Below are 23,848 nucleotides of genomic sequence, written 5' to 3'. Positions count from 1 at the left end.
CTCCTCGTAATGCTTTGAGTTCCGCTCCTGTGTCCTCGGCGAGCCCAGCACTCGACAAGTTTAAATCCCCAGAAATATCCATGGTTCATCCAAAAACGACTAGTGAAAAATACGAAATACTAAATAAACCATGAAATATACCAAGGAAGAACCATGAATCCAGGACGCTGAATGCTATTAAAACCACTCCATCTTTAATGACAAAAAAAAAATAGCTGGCTCAATGCATTACCAATTCTCTGCACTGCCCTTTGGCTGATCTACTGTGCCCAGGGTCTTCACAAAATGCCTGGCACCAGTAATTGCATTTTGCAGACAACAAGGAATTCAAATATATCCCTACTTGGACGGCTGCCTTATTCAAGCAGACAACAAGGACATTCTACTAAAGCATCTTGCGTTTGTAAACAGATTACTAACTTGCCTAGGGTACACAGTAAACGAAAATAAATCAAAACTAGTGCCCTCTCAAGAGATAATATTCCTGGGTGCAAGCTTAAATACAACTGCCCAGATGGCTTATCTCACGCCAGCCAAACAAAGGCAACTGACTCATTACTTTCAAATGATGGCAACAAAAGTCCCAACTATCTGCAAGAAAAATTCTGCAGGCTTTGGGCTTCATGGCATCCTGCTAATTCTATATGCAAGACTGCATACGAGGAAGCTACAATGGTATCTAAAAAGTGTTTGGACTCAACATTGCCACAGCCTGGAAACAATAATTACTCTCATTCCCTGCCTGCAACAAGAGTTTCGATGGTGGGCACTGGCCTGTCACCACAACAAGGGACAGCCTTTCACATTACCTACAGCCAGGCAGACACTAACAGATGCATCGGATTATGCCTGGGGAGCACACATGGCGGGCAAATGTATACAGGGCACGTGGCCCAAAGACCAAATGCATCTTCATATCAATCAAAAAGAGATGCTAGCTGTACAGAATGCCCTGATAGTCTTCAAGGATCTACTACATCCAGGACAACTATTACTAAAGACAGACGATACTACAGTCATGTGGTACATAAACAAGCAAGGGGGCACACATTCCTACCCCCTCTGCAGGCAAGCCATGACTTTGTGGAACACAGCACTGGCCTATCAAGTACATCTGCAAGCACAATTCCTGCCAGGAAAGAAAAATACTCTGGCAGACTAAGCAGAAACCTCATGGACCCTCACGAGTGGAAACTAGATCCACAAGTCTTCAGCATGATGGGGATGCCCAGACATAGATCTGTTTGCCTCCCCTTGCAACTGCCAACTACAGAGATTCTGCACAAGGACTTATCACCCACAAGCATGGAAGATGGATGCTCTATCATTCAGCTGGAAAAGCCTAACAGTTTATGCCTATCCACCACTGTCTCTACTCCACAAGGTACTCCTAAAGGTCAGACAAGAGAAGCCAAAAATGATTCTGATTGCCCCAGACTGGCCACGCCAGCACTGGTACCCAATCCTAAAGACCTTGTCTCAAGGGCCAGCCTGGACTTTACCTCAAATTCCTCATCTGCTGACCCAGCAAAACAATCAGATCCTGCACAGCCAACTCAAAACCTTAAATCTGGCTGCATGGCGAATAGTATAGCCACTCAGAACACTCCTCTCTCTAAAGCAGTTATGGATGTCATTTTGGAAGCCAGGAGGCCCAGCACCAGGAAATCTTATGCAGAAAAATGGAAGAGAGTCTGTCCTTGGAACCAGGCACAAGGACTTGAACTGCTTGTTCCTAATATTACTCAGATTTTGCAATACCTAACTGAGATGCTGAACAAAGGCCTATCCTTCTCATCAATAAAGATCCATGCCTCTGCCATTTCAGCTCATTACAATACGGAACCTCCTATTTTCTCTCATCCATTATTAAGACAGTACCTCAGAGGGGCAAAAAACATAAGACCCCAAAGGAGAGTACCTATACCAACATGGGACCTCAACTTTGTCTTGGAAAAACTCACACTGCCTCCTTTTGAGCCAGCCAGTACAGCTGAGATAAAATTCTTATGGAAAACTGCTCCTAGCAATAACTTCAGCAAGAAGAGTCTGAGTTACAGGCATTAATGGCAGTGGAACCTTTTATCATTTTTCATTCAGACAGGGTTTCTCTCCGGACAAACCCAACATTTATGCCAAAGGTAGTATCCAGCGTGGCTCTTAACCAAACCATCCATTTGCCAACCTTTTATCCAAATCCCCAGAATAAAGGGGAGAGACTTCTGCACTCTTTGGACATACACAGACAGCTACGCTTTTACTTGGACAAAACAAAAGCTTTCAGAAAAACTGAGCAACTTTTTGTGGCATATGCTGCAGGATCACAAGGAAAGGCCATTTCAAACCAGACTATTTCAAAATGGATAGGACACTGCATTTGTTTCTGCTATGCACAGCATGGCAAATCAGTGCCTAAGAATATTAGGCCACATTCTACTAGGGAAACAGCCACATCAGCAGCCTTTCTCAGAGGAGTACCAACCAAGGACATTTTGTTGGCTGCAACTTGAGTTCAGTGCACACTTTTACCAAGCACTATCACTTACCTCTTTACTCTAAATCCAGAGCAGGCTTTGCCACTGCAGTTTTGCAGGGCCTCATAGCCACTCCAAATCCTATTTAGACCCAGCCGCCCAACTTCAGCTTTGGGATTCAACCCAAGTGTGATGACTGCAACAGTGAAACACTATGAACATAGTACAGTTGTGTACCTACCATAAATGTAGATGTTAGTGTATTCACTATTGCAGTCCAGGTTACCCTCCCACCATCCCCCTATCATTGCTGGGACTTATCTGTACTTCTCTATTCTATACAGCCTATGATGTATTTGCTTGTAGAGGAAGGTAATGTTTATGTTGGTGCATGATTTTTTATTTGCAGATTTATTTAGCCTACCCTTTTTGGGGGCACCTGACATCTGGGGCAAGAAAAACTGAAGAAAATGGCATCGGCTGCATCTTTTATACCCCGGGCGCACTGACGTCAGGGAAGAGGCGACAGCAAACGACGCCGGACCAAGACTTTGGAATTCAGGCCGACTGCAGGTAGCCTGCCAGCAGGATAACCCAAATGTAATGACTGCAACAGTGAATACACTTTAACATCTACATTTATGGTAGGTACACAACTCTACTTTTTAGGCTCCTAGCGTTGATAGGTAACCCCTTTAGATTTTCCTTTGCCTGTTTCTTTGTTGATAGGTTTATTCAGATTGGCATTGCATAAAACGGCACTCTGGGAGAGCGGATAATGTATCTGCCAATAATCTAAACCCTAGGGGGACAGATGGCAGGCCATCCCTGGTGAAGTAGTGTGGTCTATTATATCCTCCTAGGCTGACCAATATAGGACCCCCCCCCCCCTTTGAATGACACCAAAAACTAAGCCAGTTATTGAAAGCAATTATTTTTTTGCTCATATGATGGCATCATCCTTGGAGAAGATAGAATGCTGCTCAATGCTAAGCTTATATTTGCCTTGAACATATAGTTTGAGATCTCTCTTCTTACAGTTCGGGGAGGTACAACAAGTCAGTACCAGCTTGAACCTTGACAGAGTCATACTGGTACTTCGTTGTTCAAGGACTCAAGTGCATGCATGATCTAACGGATCCTGGCACCAGACAAACTAACCATCACTCTTGCCTTGCACAGCCTAGTAAGAGGCACATCTGTATTGTTTTACAGTGGAGTCGCCTATAACAAGAATGTTTGGTTGGGTTGATGCTTGCCTTACGGGCCTAGTGTCTATGACTTTGGAACTCCTTGTACTGTTTGAAAAAGTAGGCTTAATTTGCTGAGTGTGCTTTGACCCTTTGTTGTGTTTTGGACGTCTTTGAGGTTTAAGCAAGTTAATCTTTAAAACCTCAGCATATGATGGATTATGTGTATTGTGATTGCCTTGGAGATGTGTGGTGTAATGCTAACGATTTTGGGGTATGAGTTTATTGGGTTTGAGATTTTTGCCTCCAAAGATATTGTATATGTACATCTTTGTAGCACTGTTATGCTTTTTGAGTAAGAGGTGATAATCAGACGGCATGAGTCTTGCACTATCTCAATATACCCATCTCAATCAGGCTGGCTAGAGAAGTAGTGGAGAAGTGCTGGTCCATGATACTGACAGGAGTGACTCTGGGGCAAAGGTAACCTAAAACTGCTTGGAGTTTGGTTTTAGAATAATGTTTGGGTGGACTTGTTACTGATTATTTAAATTCAATACAAAACAACTAGCCTGGAAACCTTCTGCCACCAGCAAGAACCAGTAAACTGAACTTTTTTTTTTTTTTAACTATAAAACACTAATTTAATACTAAAATCAGTGCAAACAGTGTCAGTACACTCAGTATTAAGCAGTTCTATCAAAGATCTTTTAGCTTGGCAAGTAGTTTAAGGGAGAGAGTTTGCAAAATTTTACTTGCATGCTTATTGTCAATAGCCAATAAATGTGGAGAGAAAAGGATTATTATGTTGTCAAATTACTATAAGGGGCAGGCAACAACGGATGCACTATATTTAAGGAAAAACAGTTAGACCTTTAGATTTGGCCTGACTGAACTGGAGCTGCCTTAATGCAAAGAAGTCCAGAAGTTATACACTCAGTACATATGATTGAAACTAGCATTTACTATCAATAGCTAGACCACTTAAACAGCAAGATGCAGTGCTACTGTGTACTGGAATTGCTAATATAGGCTTAAATAACTTGGCTAAAGCAGATAGACTGCTTAAATTCATTTAAGTCAGATCAAGAAATGAGAACACTTATCTTTCTGTAAGCAGAAATATTACAATTATTACTGTTATTTTGCTTCATAATTTTGTAGTTTTTTTACTTTTATGTAAACATGATGACCTGAGGATATCAGCTTCACAAGGGTCCAGTATTATACTCTTGAAATTGCTGAAGAATAAGCTGCCTTTGTTAGAAAGGTGCAAGTCAAGGGTTTTATATGAGAGAGCTGATGTGTATACTCCACTAAAACACCAACTTCACGGCAGATAGCTTTGCTCTAATTCTGTGCTTGGCTAAATGAAAACAATCTAGTTTTCTACACATTGCATTAAACACCACACACAATATTTTTTATCACCTTACTGGCATATCCTCACCTATCCCACTCTGTAGTCCTGCTGTTAACGCCCTCACCAAGTCTCATATCTCACTTATCACTCTAACATTCAACCAACCTTTTTCTCTGTCTTCTTCCCTATTTGTCTTCTATTCCCTTTAAGGTCATTCTTTTCTTACTCTTAACTACATCTGATCTCATTTTACTTCACTCCAGCAAGCTCTTCACTTTCATTCCCCTTAACTAAAACAATAACACTAAGTACTGTATTATAAAAAGGTGAGTTTGTATATGCTATATATATGTATATTTCTTGTCTACAGTCTAATATTGTAAAAACAAGTGCTAGTATAAGAATGTATATTTTTCTGTAGTTATTAGCTGCTGTTTTTTACAGCTCTAATGTCTAAGGATCCTAAGGAAACTAAACTATCTGGGTTCAAGAAATGTGTGAAATGTAGTCAGAAAATGTCGCTGGCTAACTGTCACACACTGTGTGTACTGTTTTGGAGCAGTTCACTTGCAGGAGTCCTGTGCCATCTGTCACTCTCTTAGCCATCGAATTCTACTGGAAAGAAAGAATAAACTCATTTTTCAGAGGTTTGCTGAAGACCCCCTTTGCTGAAGCTATTGAGGAAGGTCAGGGTTATTCAAAATTAGCCAAATCCCCTTTTTTAAAATCTGAAAAGTCGGGGAAGAGGTCATCTTCTTAGAGTGCTCAGTTGGAGATATTCACAAAGTTGTCTGAAGTGTCATCTCTGGACCTGAAGGCTGTCGGGCCTGAAAAATCTGTTACCTCGGCTCCTCCTGTTGGTGCTGAAGGAGATTCATTTGTGGAGCCGGTTCCCAGAATTGGAACTGGTTTCTCCCACTTTGAGATCCCCTTTATTACAGTCTACTTGATGATCTGCTCCTTCTCAGTCTTCCAGGAGCCTCTCTGATGTGGATCTTGTGGTGCAAAGGCTGTTAAGGGAACCAACGCTTGCTAAACTGTCGTCTGCTCCAGCCCAGAGGGATTTGGAACCGACTAAGCCTACCCTCTCACCATTGAATGCTCCTTCAGTCCGATCTAGAACCTGTGAGCTAGAATGTCTTGAACTGATTGTAGTAGAACCATCGGAGCAGAGACTTATCCCAGGATCTCTCTCTCCAACTGCTTCTTTGACATCCTCGATTATGTCCGAACTCGGAGTCTAGGAGCCAACATTTTCCGGTCAAGTCCAGGGAGGAGAGTCGGAACGGACAATTGTTGGATCCAAACTTGCCTCTTGGGGCTTTGGTGCAGCTAAGTTCGGCTCCTACATTTGCCTCTTGAGCCAACCCCCTTGGTTCCAGGGAATGTCCTCTGTTTCCATGGAGCCGGGGGTTTCCTCGAATCAGAGGTGGGGGGCATTTGAGGTGATGAGGAGAGTACAGTCTCCACAGGTCCACTCTCAGGTCTGCACATTCTTCCCCCAAAGGCACTGGTGTCTCGGCACCAGTGCATCCACAGAGACGCAGAAACCCTAAGACTCAGGATGCCCCATTAGATGAACCCCTCTCTCTTCTGAAACCTCTCCAGCATACCCTTCTGAAGAGGTCCCTTGGAAGAGACTATGCAAGAGGAAGCATTTAGACTCCCTAGAGGAGACCATCACATCCAATACAGACCTTGATGAGTTGGAGGGGTCTCCACGGTCACCCTCTGAGGATGTCTCCTTCGCAGACATCCTGGAAATACTTAGAGGTGGCTGGAAGCCTATCGACCCTTCTGAGGAGTCTGTATACCTGAAGGCTTTTGGGTCTCGCCCTTCTGCCACTTTGGTGTCTCCGCCTTTCGATGAACTGATGGGCCTAGTTTGTCGAAAGATGTGGGAGTCTCCAGACTCAGTGGAGCCCGTTCCATGGAGTCTAAACAAATTCATAACGTCTCCTATCAACAAAAATTTTCTTACAAAGGGAGTCCCAGTAGATGCTGGTGATGGTGGCCAACAAAAAGTAACTTTCAGAAACGTCCTGTCCATCTGCCGAACAAGGAGTCCCGTATGAAAGAGCGATCTGGAAAGCGCTCCTTTTCTTTAACAACCTTTGCATGGAGATCGCTGAATTATCTCACCTATTCTACCAGACTTCAGAGAGATCTCCTGAAGAAGCTAGGAGATTCTCTCTAAGGTTCAGTAGCTGAAGAAGCATCAGAGAAGGTCTCCTCTCAGCTCTCCACCTTAAAGTCCATAGTCAACTCCTCCACGAGACTCATTTTGTATGCAGCGGATGGAGCGAGTAGGGCAGCGGGTTCAGGAATTTCCCTAAGGAGACATTCCTGAATGCACTTGTGTGACTTTACAGAGCCCTTTAAATCTTCCTTTAACTCCCCTTTTGACAGCTTGTCCCTGTTTGAGCCAGAAGTCAAAGATACACTAATGAGATGTGAGCAAGAAGGAGAAAAACTCTCTGCCATAGGAGTCTGTTTTTCCCTACCTTCTGGAACTTATCCAAAAGGTCAAAAGGGAGGAAAGATGTGGTTCCGAAAATTCCAGAGAGTTTTCCAAGACACATGTAGTGATTCGTCCCTCAGGGGCAGAGGGGGAAGCAGTAATGGAAGATGCCAGCCACATGGCTGAGGATGTCCTCCCTGTCCATCTCAGGAGGCAGTCGGGGGTCGCTTATCTTTGTACCCAGAAGCCTGGCTAAAAATAACGAAAGATAAGTGGGTACAAAGCATTGTACCCAGAGGTTACTCCAGACCCTTTTCTTTCCCCATCCCAAACATAAAAAACATCCCGGACATTCCACCCAGTCAAAGGGAGCAGACAACTCTAGAAATGCAAACGTTGCAAGAAGAGCGTCATCCGGACAGTCCCTGCAGACCAAATAGGATCCGGAACTTACTCGAGGTTCTTTTTAGTTCCAAAGAAAACAGGGGACTGGAGACCCATCCTGGAACTCAGCTGATTAAACAAGTCAGTAAGAAAGTCAAGGTTCTGGATGGTAACACTACAGTCGATACTCCCCTTTTCTGGGATGAGACTATTGGATGTGCTCTGTAGACCTCCAGGATGTGTGTACTACCACATAAAAATGGACAGGTGATCCAGGAGTCATTTACGATTTCGACTGGGAGCCAGTCACTACCAGGTTAGAGCTGTGCCCTTTGGTCGCACTACAGCCTCCAGAGTATTCAAGTGTATGGCAGTGGCCACAGCTCACTTGAGACACCTAGGAGTCAGAGTGTTTCCATGCCTAGACGACTGGTTTGTAACTGCCACCACCGAGCATCTACTAATAAAAGCAAGAGACACCACCTTACAGCTCTGCTGTCACCTAGGAATCACAATAAATTATGAAAAATCTGCCTTGTCGCCATCTCAGTGCATCATTTTTATAGGAGCAGATCTAGATGCAACAAAAATTATGACAGAACTTCGTCCTGAAAGAGGTCAAGTCCTACGACATCAAGTCAACAACCTACTTTTCAAGAAAAAAGTACAAGCAAGAACAGTCCTGAAAATCTTGGGGACCATAGCAGCAGAAATAAACTTGATTCCATTAGCACATTTGCATATGAGAATCCTGCAGTGGCTACTATTCACTCAGTGGTCCATGCAGGGAACTACCCATGTCCCACCAAATTATGATGATGGAATCTTGCAAGAAAGACCTTTGTTGGTGGCTTCACTCTGCTCATGTGACATTAGGTCGTCCCTTTGTTCTTCCACAGTGACCACGGATGCTTCCCAGGTGGGGGGGGGAGCATTATCTGGGAAGGACAGTTCAAGGCACTTGGCAGGGTCATTAGGCCGATTTGCACATCAGTATCCTAGAGAAGAGGGTAGTGCTTCTAGCGTTGCAAGCATTCCAAGACACTCTCCTGCTAGGAACTATTGCAGTACAGACAGACATGTCTGTTGTGTGGTACATAAACAAGGAGGAGCCAGGTCGTACCCCCTTTGTCGGGAGGCCCTGAGAGCATGGCAGTAGGTGACGACCTCCCAGTGCTTTTTGATAGCAGCACACATCCCAGGGAAATCCAGCGTGATAGCAGACAATCAGCAGAGAGATTCTGATGCCTCACGAGTGGTCTCGAAAACAAGTAGCAGCAGAAATGCTTTTCCGCAAATGGGGCCGGCCTTGCTGTGACCGTTTTGCCATGTCCTTGAATGCCAAATGCCGCAACTATCTTGCCCTAATCCCTCCGCCGGGGGAGTCACCAAGGGATGCACTTGTTCACAATTGGCCCTCAGGTGGTCTCTATGCCTTTATTCTCTCTCCGTTGATATGCAAAGTTCTTCAGAAAGCCAGTTCCTTGGGAATGAATTTGATACTTGTCTCCCCATACTGGCCTTGTCATATCTGGTTTCCCCTTCCTTTGGCCTCCTCTCCAGGAGGAGCCATGGATTCTGGACCCAGTTCCGGACCTTCTGAATCATGCATCATGGATACACCCCCCCCCCCCCTTTCAAACCCTCAGAATGACAGCTTGGCTGGTCCGATTCCAAATGTAACCAGGCTCCCTAACCTTTCTCTGTCGGTGAAACATATCTTGATCGTGTCTCATAAGGCTTCAACAACAAAGTTGTATGTGAGCGAATGGAAGAGATTTTCTTCTTGGGCCTTGAATAACCGCATTGATCCTTTAAGCTTCCATTCTTGAATTCTTGGCAAAGCTATTTAATGAAGGCGCAGCTGAAGCTACTATTCCAGTTCAGTTAGCAGTGATATCTAATTTCCATATAGGTGAATTGAGGCAGAATGTGATGTCCCCTCAGACTTTGCAAGGCTTTTCTTAAGGACACTGTTTTATTAAGACCACCCATTAAAGGCCTTCCAGCACCATGGGACCTGAAGTTTGCCCTATCCCATTTGATTCTTCTCCCTTTTAACCTGCATCATCCTGTGCTATGAAGTTTTTAACTTGGAAAACAATCCTTTTGATAGCCATCACTTCTACTAGAAGAGTTTCAGAGCTACAAGCATGGTCAATAAACCCCCCCCCCACATGCTTTTCCACAAAGACAGAGTATCTCTACGAACAAACCCATCCTTTCTACTCAAAATATGGTCAGAATCTAATTTGAACCAATCCTTAGACCTATCAGTTTTTTCCCAAAGTATGGCAGTAAGGCAGAATATATGGTACACCAACTAAATGTACATAGACAATTATGTTTCTACTTGCATAGGACTTCAGAAAATCTGACCAATTATTTATATCATTTTCAGACTACAAGAAAAGTGCTCCTGTATCAAAAGTCACACTTTCAAAATGGCTATCAGATTGTTTTACATTTACTAACAAATCTCAAAACAAAGAACTGCCCGACAAAGTAAAAGGTAATTCTACAAGAGCCATAGCAACCTCTGCTGCTTTTCAAGTGAGACTACCAATTAATGCCATTTGTGCTGCAGCAACATGGCAAGGCCTCATACTTCTATCACTCATTATGAAGTGGATTTGGCCTCCAGGAACAGGGCCTCTTTTGGGTCTACTGTTCTGAAGAATGTTCTCTGTTGAGCCACCCAAGAAATATGGTGCTAGGGATGCTGTCCCAACCAGTTAAGAATGAAGACGAGATAGGACAACATCACATAAAGAAGTTAATGTACTCACCATAACATTCCATGCATGTTGTCCATCGCGCCTTCATTCTTACATCCCCTACCCTCCTTCCCCCAACCTTTGGCTCCTGGAGAACAGAGCGATTACAATTGGAAATAAATGTTCTCCGACCTTCTTCATTGCTATTGGTACCTATTGTTATACTGGGGTGGTGGTGCTGCGGTAGCGTTGTCGCCTCACAGTAAGATGTCCTGTTCGATTCTCAGCTAGAGAGTCTTCTGTGTGGCGACATGCATGAATGGGCATACCTTCGTTGAAGGTTGTGCATCAGAGCTGGCAACTCTGCACGTAAAAATCTGCTGCCAATCATTAGCGGACCGGAGTTCCGATGTTGCGACCCCTAACCAGGAAAAGCCGAAAGACACAACAACATTGGTACCTATTGTTATATCAGCAAACAAGATCAGGGGAGCTTTCCTAGGGCATGATGGGATAGGGTTACAGCCACAAGCTAGTGGAAGACCTCGAGTTTTTGTACAAGGCAGAGTCTGAACCGAAGATTCGTTCTGAACCAAACGAATTAAGAATGAAGGCGAGATGGACAACACGCATGGGACGTTATAGTGAGTACATAGCTTTTTCTGTTTTTAGAGGGTGGTGCTGTTAAGTGTTGGAAAATCATTTGTTGGTGCAGTCTTTGGATAAGGATGCTTTCCGTTTCTGGTATCTTCTACAAGCAGTGGCCTCTGAGATTAGCCATTGTGTTTAGTCCCTCATTTAATTTCTCTTTCTAGATGACATTTAGCCGTATAGACTTGGAATGATCACTAGACTTGCTGCCAAGACAGCTACAGGTCACACATCTAACACAGTCATCTATATAGCTTTATTAGTCTTTGCAGGTTCTTTAACAGGCATGTATGCAGTACAAATACAGTGGATGGAATGACCTTGCTTTAAAAATCAACAAATACAGGCAAATCTAGGGGCTCAAGTTCTGTGTTAGAGCAATGTGTTTAATGATGCAGATATATAATTTCAGTAAATGCTTTGCTATAAGCTATTTTTAATTTGTGCATTTGTTCTATGTCTTTTAACAAATTGTAGTCCCAGAGATCGCAGACTGAAGCAGTTACATTTCTCGCAAACCATGACGACAACAGAGCACTTTATGCCATTCCAGGTAGGAGACGACCTACATCGTTCAGACATTATGTTCTCAATTTATCTGTTAATATTCTTTCTATTTTTAAACTAACATCAGTTCTCATTTTTATGGAAATTGTTAGGATCTTCTGAGTGCAAAGTATGCAGGCAGCATTTCTTATGAGTCTGTGCAGGATCTGGCTCTTCCAAAACTGCCAGAGAAATGTCATGTAGTACAGTAAAAACTGAGAAAAAAAGAGATGAGCTTTTGGTTAATTTATGGCACAGCTCATATCAGCTGTATGGTAGATTCCAGCAATTGACATTCAAAACGTGCACTAATTTGATGTGCTTCCTCACCTTACTTTTGGTTAAGGGAGTAAAATGAGGGAGCATTTATTTGTCTGTGAAAAGGTAGCTGAAACAGCTGAAGATGTTTATCTAGATGGGAGGTGTAAACCTGTCTAAGAGAAAAAAGATACCTTGTTAGTTTGGCAGTTACACTTCAGCTTGTAAGCGGATAACACATACATACAAAATCTAGAGCACTTGATAATAGTTTTCAATCTTACAAACACTGGCTAATCTACAATGTATACTGTACTTGTGTACTATGTATTTATACCAGGACCCCCCCCCCCCCATTAATATTCCAAAACGTGCACGCTGATTGGCCAGCGTGCACGTTGTAAATAGACTTATACTAATGGAAAAAGGTCCGGCCGCCCAGACTTTTTCCATTAGTATAAGTATTTTATACAACACTGTCTCTCTATGTTAAAGGAGTTTAACATAGCGACACAGGTTTAAAAAAGCAATGGAGATTTCCGTTGCTTTTTTTAAAGCTGTCTCGCTATGTTAAACTCCTTTAACATAGCTTAATGTAAAAAGCAACGGAGATCTTGCTTTCTCCGTTGCTTTTTTTTAAAACCTGTCTTGCTATGTTAAATGGGTTTAACATAGCGAGACAGCTTTAAAATAAGCAACGGAGATCTCCGTTGCTTATTTTAAAGCTGTCTCGCTATGTTAAACCCATTTAACATAGCAAAACAGTTTGTAAAAAGCAACAGAGGTCTTGCTTTCTCCGTTGCTTTTTTCAAAACTGTCTCGCTATGTTAAACGGGTTTAACATAGCGAGACAGCTTTAAAATGAGCAACAGAGATTCTCCGTTGCTTTTTTTAAAGCTGTCTCGATATGTTAAACCCATTTAACATAGCGAAACAGTAAGAAACATCGGAGATCTTGCTTTCTCCGTTGCTTTTGCCCACGGCTCTGATATACTGCGTAGGCATGCGCAGTACATCAGAACTTCCGCGGAATACCAGACAGCTGCGGAAGGGCAGCAAGGAGGCATTATACAATGCCATTATTTAAGGAAAAGTAATTATTTTTTTTCTTAAATAATGTAATTGTATAATAGCAATAACCCACTTCTGGGTGTGGGTAATGCTGGATTTACCCACGGTTGGCTTTGTTTGGTCCCGAGGGACGCCAGCCGTGGGGTAAATCCAGCATTTCCCACACCCAGGCGTGGGTTATTGCTATAGTATTCTACCTATGTTCCAAATTTCAGCTGTACACCACAAATCTATTAATTACCTTTTTTTTTAAATTAATATTTTTTTGTTTGTTCTCTCCACTGTATCTGTAACTGTTTGTGCCGCATACCACTATAAAAACATGTCTCCTGTAATTTGTGTGTATATTGATCATGTCTAAATAACTAAATGTGTCTGTAATTTTTCTTTGTGGAGCTTTTCTCCCCGGGCCTCTGCTGAAAAAGGGCCTTTTCGGCTCAGACACCCCTGGTTAAATATAAAATAATAATAAATAAAATAATAATTGTACTCAGGTTTTCTTGATTGATCAGTTGTAAATGGAGCAGAAACTGCATGACGTAAAGCTCTGATTTGCATTTTTACCATTATTGACAGGGTTGGACTATGTGAGTCATGATGACGTCCTGCCTTACAGCTCAGCAGATCAGCACCCTATCCATCATGAACTCTTTGACAGATTTCTGTTGTGTGATCCTGAAAAGGGTAAGTGTAGATTAGAGCAATAAATTCTTTGCTGTCTTCATGGACTCTGTGTCAGTTGCAGTTAGTTTGCACATGGTATGTAGAGTTTTCTTTTGATCTTGACCCCTTCAATGTTAACAAAATGCTAGACCTCGTCTGCACCCCAAGGTACAGTAATACAGCATCAGTGCAGATTGTTGGGCTTAAGAGTTGTCAGACATATTCTTAACTTTTATTGCAGCTTGTGTACCATATGCACTATAGTAGTCAGGGAAACTAAAGGAAAAAGCGAGTGTAGAATCTTCCAGGTATTGCACTGAATTTCTGCCTTGCGATCTTACCTCACAATCTCTTAGAGCAAGAAATCTGGCAAAGCCATTAATAATGGGGGGGGGGTGCAAATGCCCAAAAAATAGGGACTATTTGTAAATATTGTGCTTACAAATTGAAAGTTGATAGAATAACAGGTTTTTCACTAGCATGAATTTTCTGAAAGGTATGAAATCTGAAACTCAAATGTTTTTCATTATTTTCTGACACTTCAATCATTAATGCTTTACCAATGATTAATCAGAAAACCGCATTTTTGTGAGAAACAGAGCAAAAATAGGAGGCCAAAATCTAGACAAAAGGTATGCACAGGATGTAGTGAGAGGTTTTCCAGCATATGGACCTCTAGCTAATTAATAAAAATCTCTAGACCTTGTAGTGCAATTAGGTAAGTTGTTCACTTGTGAAACTCCAGAAACCTGAGTTTTAATAGTCCCCTTTCACTCACTGTCTTGTGTGGGTTCTCTTTCTGTCGCTCTCGTGTAACTGTCAACTCTCGCATATGAGTCACTCGCTCCTTTGCACCTCTAGGTTGGATCTCCTTAAAAGTCATACATCTTGCGGACCCAGTAGCATTGTCTCACAAACTGATAAAAATGTTTAATCTAAAAGACTTGAATTTGAAATGTATAAGTTAACTGCCAGGATTCATCCTGGAGAGGGCCTTTTACATCATTGGAAGTTTAACCATTTAGTGATGGGAGTGAGGGATGCAGGTCATGTTCTTGAAAGTTCCTTTTAGGCTTGTTTGAATGCTGTGATATTTCTTTGTAGGACTGTAAAGGCTGAAATGAGAAGTATAAAAATTGTCAGCTGGTGATGCACAGTGGTGGAAGCTGCACTTTCCCTTCATATTAAATGTACAGTGTCTGTTCAGAATAAAAGTGAGCACAGGCAGAAAAATCAGGATGTCTTATGTATTGATCATGTGTGCAAAACATGCAGAGCCTTACCCCATTCCACTAACTTATAATGTTTTTACAGGTGTGAGTAAGCATTTTACTCTAAATTTTTTAAATGAATAAATGCTTCAGAAGTCTTTGAGAAGGCAGTACTGACTGTAGCAAATCTTCATGTACTAGAAGAAAAGTATTAGTGACTGTTGAGGCTTTGTGGTGATCTTTCTTATGGCATATATTCAGTTAATTTTTGAAGGGTCTTGTATGTGGAGGAGCAAATTAAAGAACTGTAAAAATCCAATACTTCATACGTGTGAAACGCTGTGTGTGTGTGTGTGTATATATATATATATATATATATATATATATATATATATATATATATATATATATATATATATATATATATATATATATATATATATATATATATATATATATATATATATATATTTATAGATATATATATATATATATAGATATATATAGATATATATATATAGATATAGATATATATATATAGATATATATATAAATTTTTTTTTTTTTTTTTTTTTTTAACTTATGGAAAGTAGGATGCTAAGGTTACAGAACACCAAGACAGTTTCTGCAAAAGGAAAAATACCAGTGGCTAATTCCAATGAGCACCCTTCAGTTCAGCTTTCTCTTCTCAAGATGCTTGTCTGTCTTTAATCCTGACTTGAAAGCCTCTCCAAGCTTAGCTGTCAAGATAGAGTGCTTGTCTAGTTATTAAGAAATTATTACAAATCAGATTCCTTTGGTTTTAGATTTCAACTCTTTTTATTCCTGGATAGATGAGAGCTGCAGTGTATAGAACTGTTGTATGTGATTAATACAGTGAGGGGGTCTGGAGATGAGACCTCCTCTCTGGTTGTTAGACTCTGGGCTGGAGACAGATGATCCTGTCACTTACACACACATTCCCACCATACACCTTGTTGGTCTATTTGCTGCAAGTCCAGAGAATGAGAATTCAAGTTGAGCCCACTCCCTCAAAGGAAAACTCCACCTTAGAACAAAAAAAAAATTTTTTTTTCACTCTTGTCTTTAACACCTTAAAACCAATCTAACTGCTTCTTATAGAATTTTCATGTTTTCTGCAAAATGGCTGTCAGTGGGGCTTTAACATATCAGTGTGATCTTGTTTTTCTTCAAGCCTTTCTTTCCCATAATCTATTTCAAGTCTGCCTTGAGTCATGCTAGACATAAGAAAGTAGCTGTGTATTCCCATACCATTGACATATAATGGGATTAGTGTCCGTCGCTGTCAGGACTGCTCCATTATTATTTCAGTAACCCTCATTTGTATGCGTCTCAGAGCTTGTTATTGTACAGCGTACCAAGTTACACAGCAGCAACCAGAAAAGTACCTACATTTACAGGGCTTTGTTCAAAGTATCTTTTTGTAGTCCAAGATGAATTGATAGTCCCCCTCCCCCACACTTCGGTAAATGTGTTGCTGCTTTACAAGAATTAAAAGAAAGAAGAATATTTTCTGACTTTTCTCTAAAAGTCACAGACATCCTTGATACTACGTTTAAGTAATTTAAAGTTAAAGGCTTAGCATTTCAGTACTGTGATGCTGCTTATGTAAATTTGTCAAAAGAGGTGGCAACTGCCTTTGAACCATTCACTCATCTGATTGTTCTGTTTAGCTGTTTAAGGCATGGATGGCTACATTGGAAGCAGTTGTGAATCGGTGTATAAGTTCTTCCTCTCTGCAGTAAAGACCATGGAAAACAGTTTCACAGATCTGTCTGTTTCACAGAAACTGCTGAGCTCCTGCAGGAGTTAACTACCCATGTAAGATTGTCAGCAGTACCTGACCACAAATTTCTTTGTGTTATGTCGTTCATGTGTTGACAGACTCCTCTGCAAGTTATGTGAAAAGTTAAGTTTAAAAAAGTCTTTCCCTCCTTTGATTCCAGGGCAAGGGACTGAAAATTTTATAAAAACAGAAGCAGGTTTCTGGTACCTACACAATACTGAAACCATATTGCAGGGAGTAAAGCAACCTAAGATTTGAGTTAAACTGTAGAAGGTGAAGTTTTCCTGTAGCATTGTCGCTGGAAAGGCCCCAAAAGTTCCTCTCCAAAAGGATAAAGGGTCTCAAAAATATGTCTTATGCTGCCCGACTGAAAGAACTCCAGCTCTATTCAGTCTCATACCGCTTGCTCAGAGGTGACCTGTGCCTGACATATAAGGCCATGTCAAACCCTGATTTGATGAATATGCTTCACCTCAAAAAATCTAGATCCCTCAGAACCACAAGGGCGGGAGACTTAAACCTTGACACGGTTATTAATAGAACGTGCTGGAGGGACAGATTCATCACCCAGAGACTCCCTATGCTGTGGAACAAAATCCCGGTACATGTGAGGCAGAGCACCTCGCTGGCCTTGTTCAAGAGGAATCTTGACCAATGGATGGGGGATCACAGATATACCCCAGGGATTACTTCAGTGTCACTGCTTGACAGAGGCACAGCAAAATAATAGGCATAGTTTTATTCAAACTAAAGGGGTGGCGAAAGCCAAATAACTATGGGCTAGGCTTATAAATGCCCTTGGGCAGATAGCCTAGTATGAACCTATGAACCTATAAGCAAGGACTGAAAACATTAAATTAAAAAGGAATACAAAACCCACACAGTGAACTGCATCAACCTGCTTTATTATTGAACCACACAAAAAATAAAATAAAAAGTACTTGGCGCTTTCACCCAAACATCAGGGCATGTACTCTGATGATGCCCTGATGTTTGGGTGAAAGCGCTAAGTACTTTTTATTTTATTTTTTTGTGTGGTTCAGTAGTAAAGCAGGTTGATGCAGTTCACTGTGTGGGGTTTGTATTCTTACCAGTTTAAATTAAAAAGGAATATTGAATCAAAATCGGCACCACTTTCTCCACACTGACTACTTCAGATCAGTTCTAATCCGAGTCGTATAAAAGAAGATGTTCATCGTGTTACTCTGCTGCAGTCATCACACTTGGGTTATCTTGCCGTCAGGCGGTCCCGCATTCGGCCCGAATTTCAAAGTCTTGGTCCGGCGTCTGTTGCTGTCGCTTCTTCCCTGACGTTGGAGCACCAGGGGTATATCAGAGGCATCCAACGCCATTTTCTTCAGTCTTTCTTGCCGCGCGGTGCCCGAAGCAGAAGCAGTTCGCAAGTGCCGGTCAGTCGACACCTGAGGTTTTCTAATAGAGTTTCAGTCCGAAGTCTTCAAAGCTAAGTACCCCGTTGGGGAACCTTTTCTTGCCTCAGTCCGATGTCAGAAAAAGTTAACAATTGCATTTCTTGTGGGAAGCAAATACCTCATAAGGACTTTCATTCTTTTTGTATACCTTGACTAGGCCCAGACCACGACATCACTGGTTGTCGATTTTGTGCTAGGTTCAATAAGCAAACTATAAAGCGACGCTTTGATTTCGCACGACACTACTTCGGTAGAAAATTTAATTACACTATGCCTTCGGAGCAACCGTCTACCGGCGTGCATAAAAAACGCAAAGATAAAGACTGGCAGCCTAGATCCAAGCCAGACTCTGAGGCCTCGGATGGGCCGGTCGCCCGTTCTCCAGTTTTCAGTGAGGCGCCTACGCAGCCCCTGGCTACCGATGAATTGGATAGTTCTAGGCCGACGCAGCCATTTTCTTTAGGCCCTACCGACGACATTGCAGTAGGGGAAGCCGGTGCTGTAGAAACACCTTTGGTTTCTGAAGGTGTCTTCAGACAGACTACTCACCATAAAATCTTATGCTAAGCTTAAGACTCCTCTAAAACCAAAAAAGCCTACACTTCAGTCTCCAGGTCAATGCCCTATGCCTAAGAAACAGATGCTTAAAATGGCTGAAGATTTGATTTCTTTGATCAGGGGTTCCCAACCCCCCCCCCCCCGCCCCCTGACAAAAGGCCTAGACAAGAGGAGGATTATGCCTCCTCTGATCAAGTGTCTGTTTCCTCAGGCTCCTCTGAGGAACAGGATTACTCCTTTCCCCCTTATGAAGATGCTGAAGACTCCATTCCCTCAGCTTCTCCCCCTGAAGATTATTCCTTTGGAGAAACCTTACATACCATGAGGGAACATTTCCACTGGGAAGGTCAGGACTACTCTGACTCGAAGAAAAGGCTCCGAGAGTTTTTTACTCCCCCAGCACAGGCCACTTGCTATCCCCCCCCAGTTTTGGACGTTGTGGACGATGTTTTCTTAGAATCTAGTCTAAATCCAGATTCTCTGCCTCCTGCTCCAGCCGAACCAGATAGATACTATAGAGTGCCTGACTCACACAAATTCCTTTACAAAAGCCCTGTTGTTGATCCAGAGACCATCTCCCCGGGTCCCAAAGGGGCTAAGGCTTCTATGGCTAAAAATCTTGTACCCTCAGAAAGGGACTCCAGAGCACTAGACAGGTGGGGGAAGAAGGTTTACACCTCAGCTACTCTAGCTATGAGAGCACTAAATTGTCAGTTTCACATACTTAAATACCAGCAATTCCTAATGTCTCAAATAAAACAAAAGATGGGCATGCACCCTCAACAGTCTGAATTCAAGGAAATACAAGATCTGTTGCATGCAGCTGAACAGGTGGGCAAACATACTTTACAATGTGGTTTTGATGCCTTAGAAGCTTCCTCTAGAGCAGCTTTTACTGGGTCTGTTATACGTAGGCATGCTTGGTTAAAGGAACAATCTCTGCCTGATCATGTTAAAGCAAAGTTACTGGATGCACCCTTACAGCAGGATGTCTTATTTGGGGTTAAAGCAGAGGAGGTTTTAAAGAAAATGGAGGAAAAGGCAAAATCTATGCAGATGGTCAAAGATTTCTTACAGGTACAGCCCCCACGCTTCAGCAGAAATTGGCCAACAAAAAATTGGTCCTTTCCAGCTTCTGACAGACCACAGAGGGGTAAATACAGGCGCCCAAGGGGCAGAGGACAAGCACAAATCCCTTACAAACCTCACCAATGGGGCACTGCAACACAGAAGGGAGGAGAAGACAGGGTCCAAACTACTAGAAGGCAAACACAATGACTTAAACCTCAAACTGCCAAGCAAAACTCTCTTGGCAGCTCCCTTGGGAGGAAAATTAGTACTTTTTGCAGACAACTGGCGCATCGTCACAAAGGACAAATGGGTCCTAGACATTATCTCACACGGATACAGATTCCATTTCCACACCTTGCCAAGGATAAAAGGAATGCCAAACCTGCCACAAAATCAATGGGCAGAGGCACAAAAACAAATTACAGCTCTCATGGACATGAGAGCCATTCAACTGGTACCTACACAGGAGCAAGGCCAAGGATTTTACTCGAGGCTCTTTCTAGTCCCCAGAAAGGACAATGCTTGGAGACCCATTCTGGACCTTTCAATTTTAAACACCTTCTTGCAAGTACCCAAATTCAAGATGCTAACACTACAGCAGCTTCTTCCCATGTTGGGCAAGAAAGCTTGGCTAGTAACGTTGGACCTCAAGGAGGCATACCTGCATGTCCCTATCAGAAAAAATTGCAGAAGATACCGCCATTTCATTGCAAGCTCAACCCATTACCAATTCTCTGCACTGCCCTTTGGCTTATCTAGTGCGCCCAGGGTCTTCACAAAATGCCTGGCACCAGTAATTGCATACTGCAGACAGAGGAATTCAAATATACCCATACCTGGACGACTGTCTCATCCAAGCAGAAAGCAAGGACATTCTCTTACAACACCTGACTTTTGTAAAACATCTAAGTTGCCTAGGGTACACAGTAAACGAAAAGAAATAAAAACTAGTGCCCTCACAAAATAGGACATTCCTGGGTGCCAGCTTGAATACAACAGCCCAGATGGCTTATCTGACGCCAGACAAACAACTACAATTAACTCGGTACTTCAGAACAATGGCAACAAAGACCCAACTCCCTGCAAGAAAAATTCTGCAGGTCTTGGGCTTCATGGCATCTTGCATACTACTAATACCATTTGCAAAACTGCATATGAGGAAATTACAATGGTACCTAAAAAGCGTATGGACTCAACACAGCCACAACTTGGAAACAATGATACCTCTCATTCCCTGCCTTCAACAGGAGTTTCTATGGTGGTCACAGGCATGTCACCTCAACAAGGGTCAGCCTTTCACCCTACCCCCAGCCAGGCCAACTATGACAACAGATGCATCGGACTATGCCTGGGGGGCACACATGGCAGGACGGTGCGTTCAAGGCATATGGACAGCAGATCAAAAGAATCTGTACATCAAAAAGAAATGCTAGCTGTACAAAATGCTCTGACAGCCTTCAAGGACCTCTTACATCCAGGACAGCTTATCATAAGGACAGACAACACCACAGTAATGTGGTACATAAACAAACAAGGGAGTACACACTCCTACCCTCTATGCAGGCAAGCAATGACCTTGTGGAACACAGCACTGGCTTACCAAGTTCAATTACAAGCTCAATTCCTGCCAGGAAAAAAGAACACATTGGCAGACGACCTAAGCAGAAACCTCATGGTTCCCTACGAGTGGAAACTGGATCCACAAGTATTCACAGTGATAGCTCAAAAATGTGGGCTCCCAGACATAGACCTGTTTGCCAGCCCTCAAAACTATCAGCTAACAAAATTTTGCACAAGGACTTTTCACCATCAAGCTTGGAAAGTGGACACACTCTCATTCAGTTGGAATATGCTAACAGTATATGCCTTTCCTCCATTACCCTTTCTCACAAAGGTGCTACTGAAAGTCAGGATGGAGAGACCCTGAATGATTGCCCCAGACTGGCCACGCCAGCACTAGTACCCACTATTAAGGAATATGGCCCAGGGTCCAGCATGGATTCTACCACAAATTACCCACCTGCTCACACAGCAAGACAATCCGATTCTACACAGCCAGCTCAAAACCTTAAACTTGGCTGCATGGCAAATCACCTAAGCAACCAGCCAGCTCCTCTCTCACAAACTGTTATGGATGTTATTCTGGAGGCCAGGAGGCCCAGCACCAGGAAAGCGTACTCAGACAAATGGAAAAGGTTTTGCGCCTGGAACCAAGCTAAAGGCCAAAATACCCTTCAGCCTGACATACCTCAGATTCTGCAATATTTAACTGAGATGTTACACAAAGGGCTTTCTTTTTCATCTATTAAAATCCACGCCTCCGCTATTTCTGCTCACTACAACACGGATCCTCCCTTATTTTCACATCCACTCCTAAGGCAGTTTCTCAGAGGGGCCAAAAACATTAGGCCTCCCAGGAGAGCACCAACACCTACTTGGGACCTCAACTTTGTTCTGGAAAAACTCACGTTACCTCCTTTTGAGCCAGCTTTCTCAGCTGACTTAAAATTTATATCATGGAAGACTGCCCTGCTGCTAGCAATTACTTCAGCTAGAAGAGTTTCAGAGCTTCAGGCACTAATGGCAGTAGAGCCTTTCCTCATTTTTCATCAAGACAGAGTTTCTCTACGAACTAACCCCTCCTTTATGCCTAAGGTGGTATCCAGTGTGGCTCTAAGTCAAACCATCCATTTACCCACCTTCTTTCCAAATCCACAGAACAAAGGAGAAAGACTCTTGCATTCCTTGGACATTCACAGGCAGTTACGTTACTACTTGGATAAAACTAAGGTTTTCAGAAAATCTGACCAGCTTTTTGTATCCTATGCTACAGCATCACAAGGAAAGGCTATCTCAAAACAGACCATTTCCAAATGGATAGGACATTGCATACGTTTTTGCTACACCCACCATGGAAAATCAGTTCCTGCTACTATAAGGCCCCACTCTACCAGGGCAGCAGCTACATCTACAGCCTTCCTCAGGGGGGTGCCAACCAAGGATATTCTGGAAGCTGCAACTTGGAGTTCAGTACACACCTTCACCAAACATTACCACTTTACTCTAAGACTAGAGCTGGCTTCGCCACTGCAGTTTTGCAGGGCCTTCTAGCCTCCTCTAACCCTGTTTGACTCCACCTCCCATCCTTAGCTTTGGGATTCTACCCAAGTGTGATGACTGCAGCAGGGTAACACGATGAACATATTACAGTTTTGTACCTACCATAAATGTAGATGTTAGAGTGTATACCCTGCTGCAGTCCAGATTACCCTCCTGGCACTCTGACGTCAGGGAAGAAGCGACAGCAACCGACGCTGGACCAAGACTTTGGAATTCGGGCCGACTGCGGGACCACCTGACGGCAGGATAACGCAATTGTGATGATTGCAGCAGGGTATACAGTCGAACATCTACATTTATGGTAGGTACAAAACTGTACTTTAGTATGCCCCTTCATTAAAAATGCCTTTGAAAAGTAATGTTTGAAAAAAACTGATGGATCTCACAGTATAAAACTCCTATCTTTCTCCCTTTTGCCCCTATCAGCTCTTTTGGAGGTTGAGCTTTGGGCTGTAAAAAAAAAAAAAAAAAAATAAAATAAATGATTACCTTTATCTATCTCTCTTGTAATGGTTTGTCCCATTAATATGATTTGCTGCGTGCACACTTTTTACAGGACTTAATTTTAATATGCGGATGTGATCTTCTATTGGGGGGAGGTCGTCTATGCCATACTATTTTTTTTTTTTTTTTTAAGTAAATTGAATTGATCTGTATGTGGAGCAGTAAACTCTATAGCCTCATGTAATGGGGTGTTGTTACAAAGCTCCACATATGCCCTATAGTCAGATGTTATAAAATTGGCATTCTGTATACTTCATTGTTTTCATAGCCACATTGATTTGCCCGCACTGCAGAGCAATGATTATTGTATTCTCTTTTACGTGGTGTTGTCAAGGCTTCATATCTTGCCATGTAGCCAAACCTTTTGAG

The 23,848-nt window shown here is 42.5% G+C and overlaps 1 protein-coding gene across 1 annotated transcript in view; it reads left to right on the top strand.

Annotated features, from left to right (window-relative positions):
* POLDIP2 (DNA polymerase delta interacting protein 2) overlaps nucleotides 1-23,848 on the top strand; it is a 1,361,368-nt gene that overhangs the window by 819,480 nt on the left and 518,040 nt on the right. Inside the window, exons 5-6 of the mRNA XM_044054380.1 lie at nucleotides 11,718-11,793; nucleotides 13,692-13,799. Of these exons, the coding sequence (XP_043910315.1) occupies nucleotides 11,718-11,793; nucleotides 13,692-13,799 (184 nt within the window). The remainder of the gene's footprint in view (nucleotides 1-11,717; nucleotides 11,794-13,691; nucleotides 13,800-23,848) is intronic.

Source organism: Protopterus annectens, chromosome 13.part0 (assembly GCF_019279795.1).
Source record: "Protopterus annectens isolate FY-2018-M chromosome 13.part0, PAN1.0, whole genome shotgun sequence".
NCBI classification, from domain to species: domain Eukaryota; kingdom Metazoa; phylum Chordata; order Ceratodontiformes; family Protopteridae; genus Protopterus; species Protopterus annectens.
Note: the sequence above shows the minus strand (reverse complement) of the source record. Positions and strands in the feature narration are given on the sequence as shown.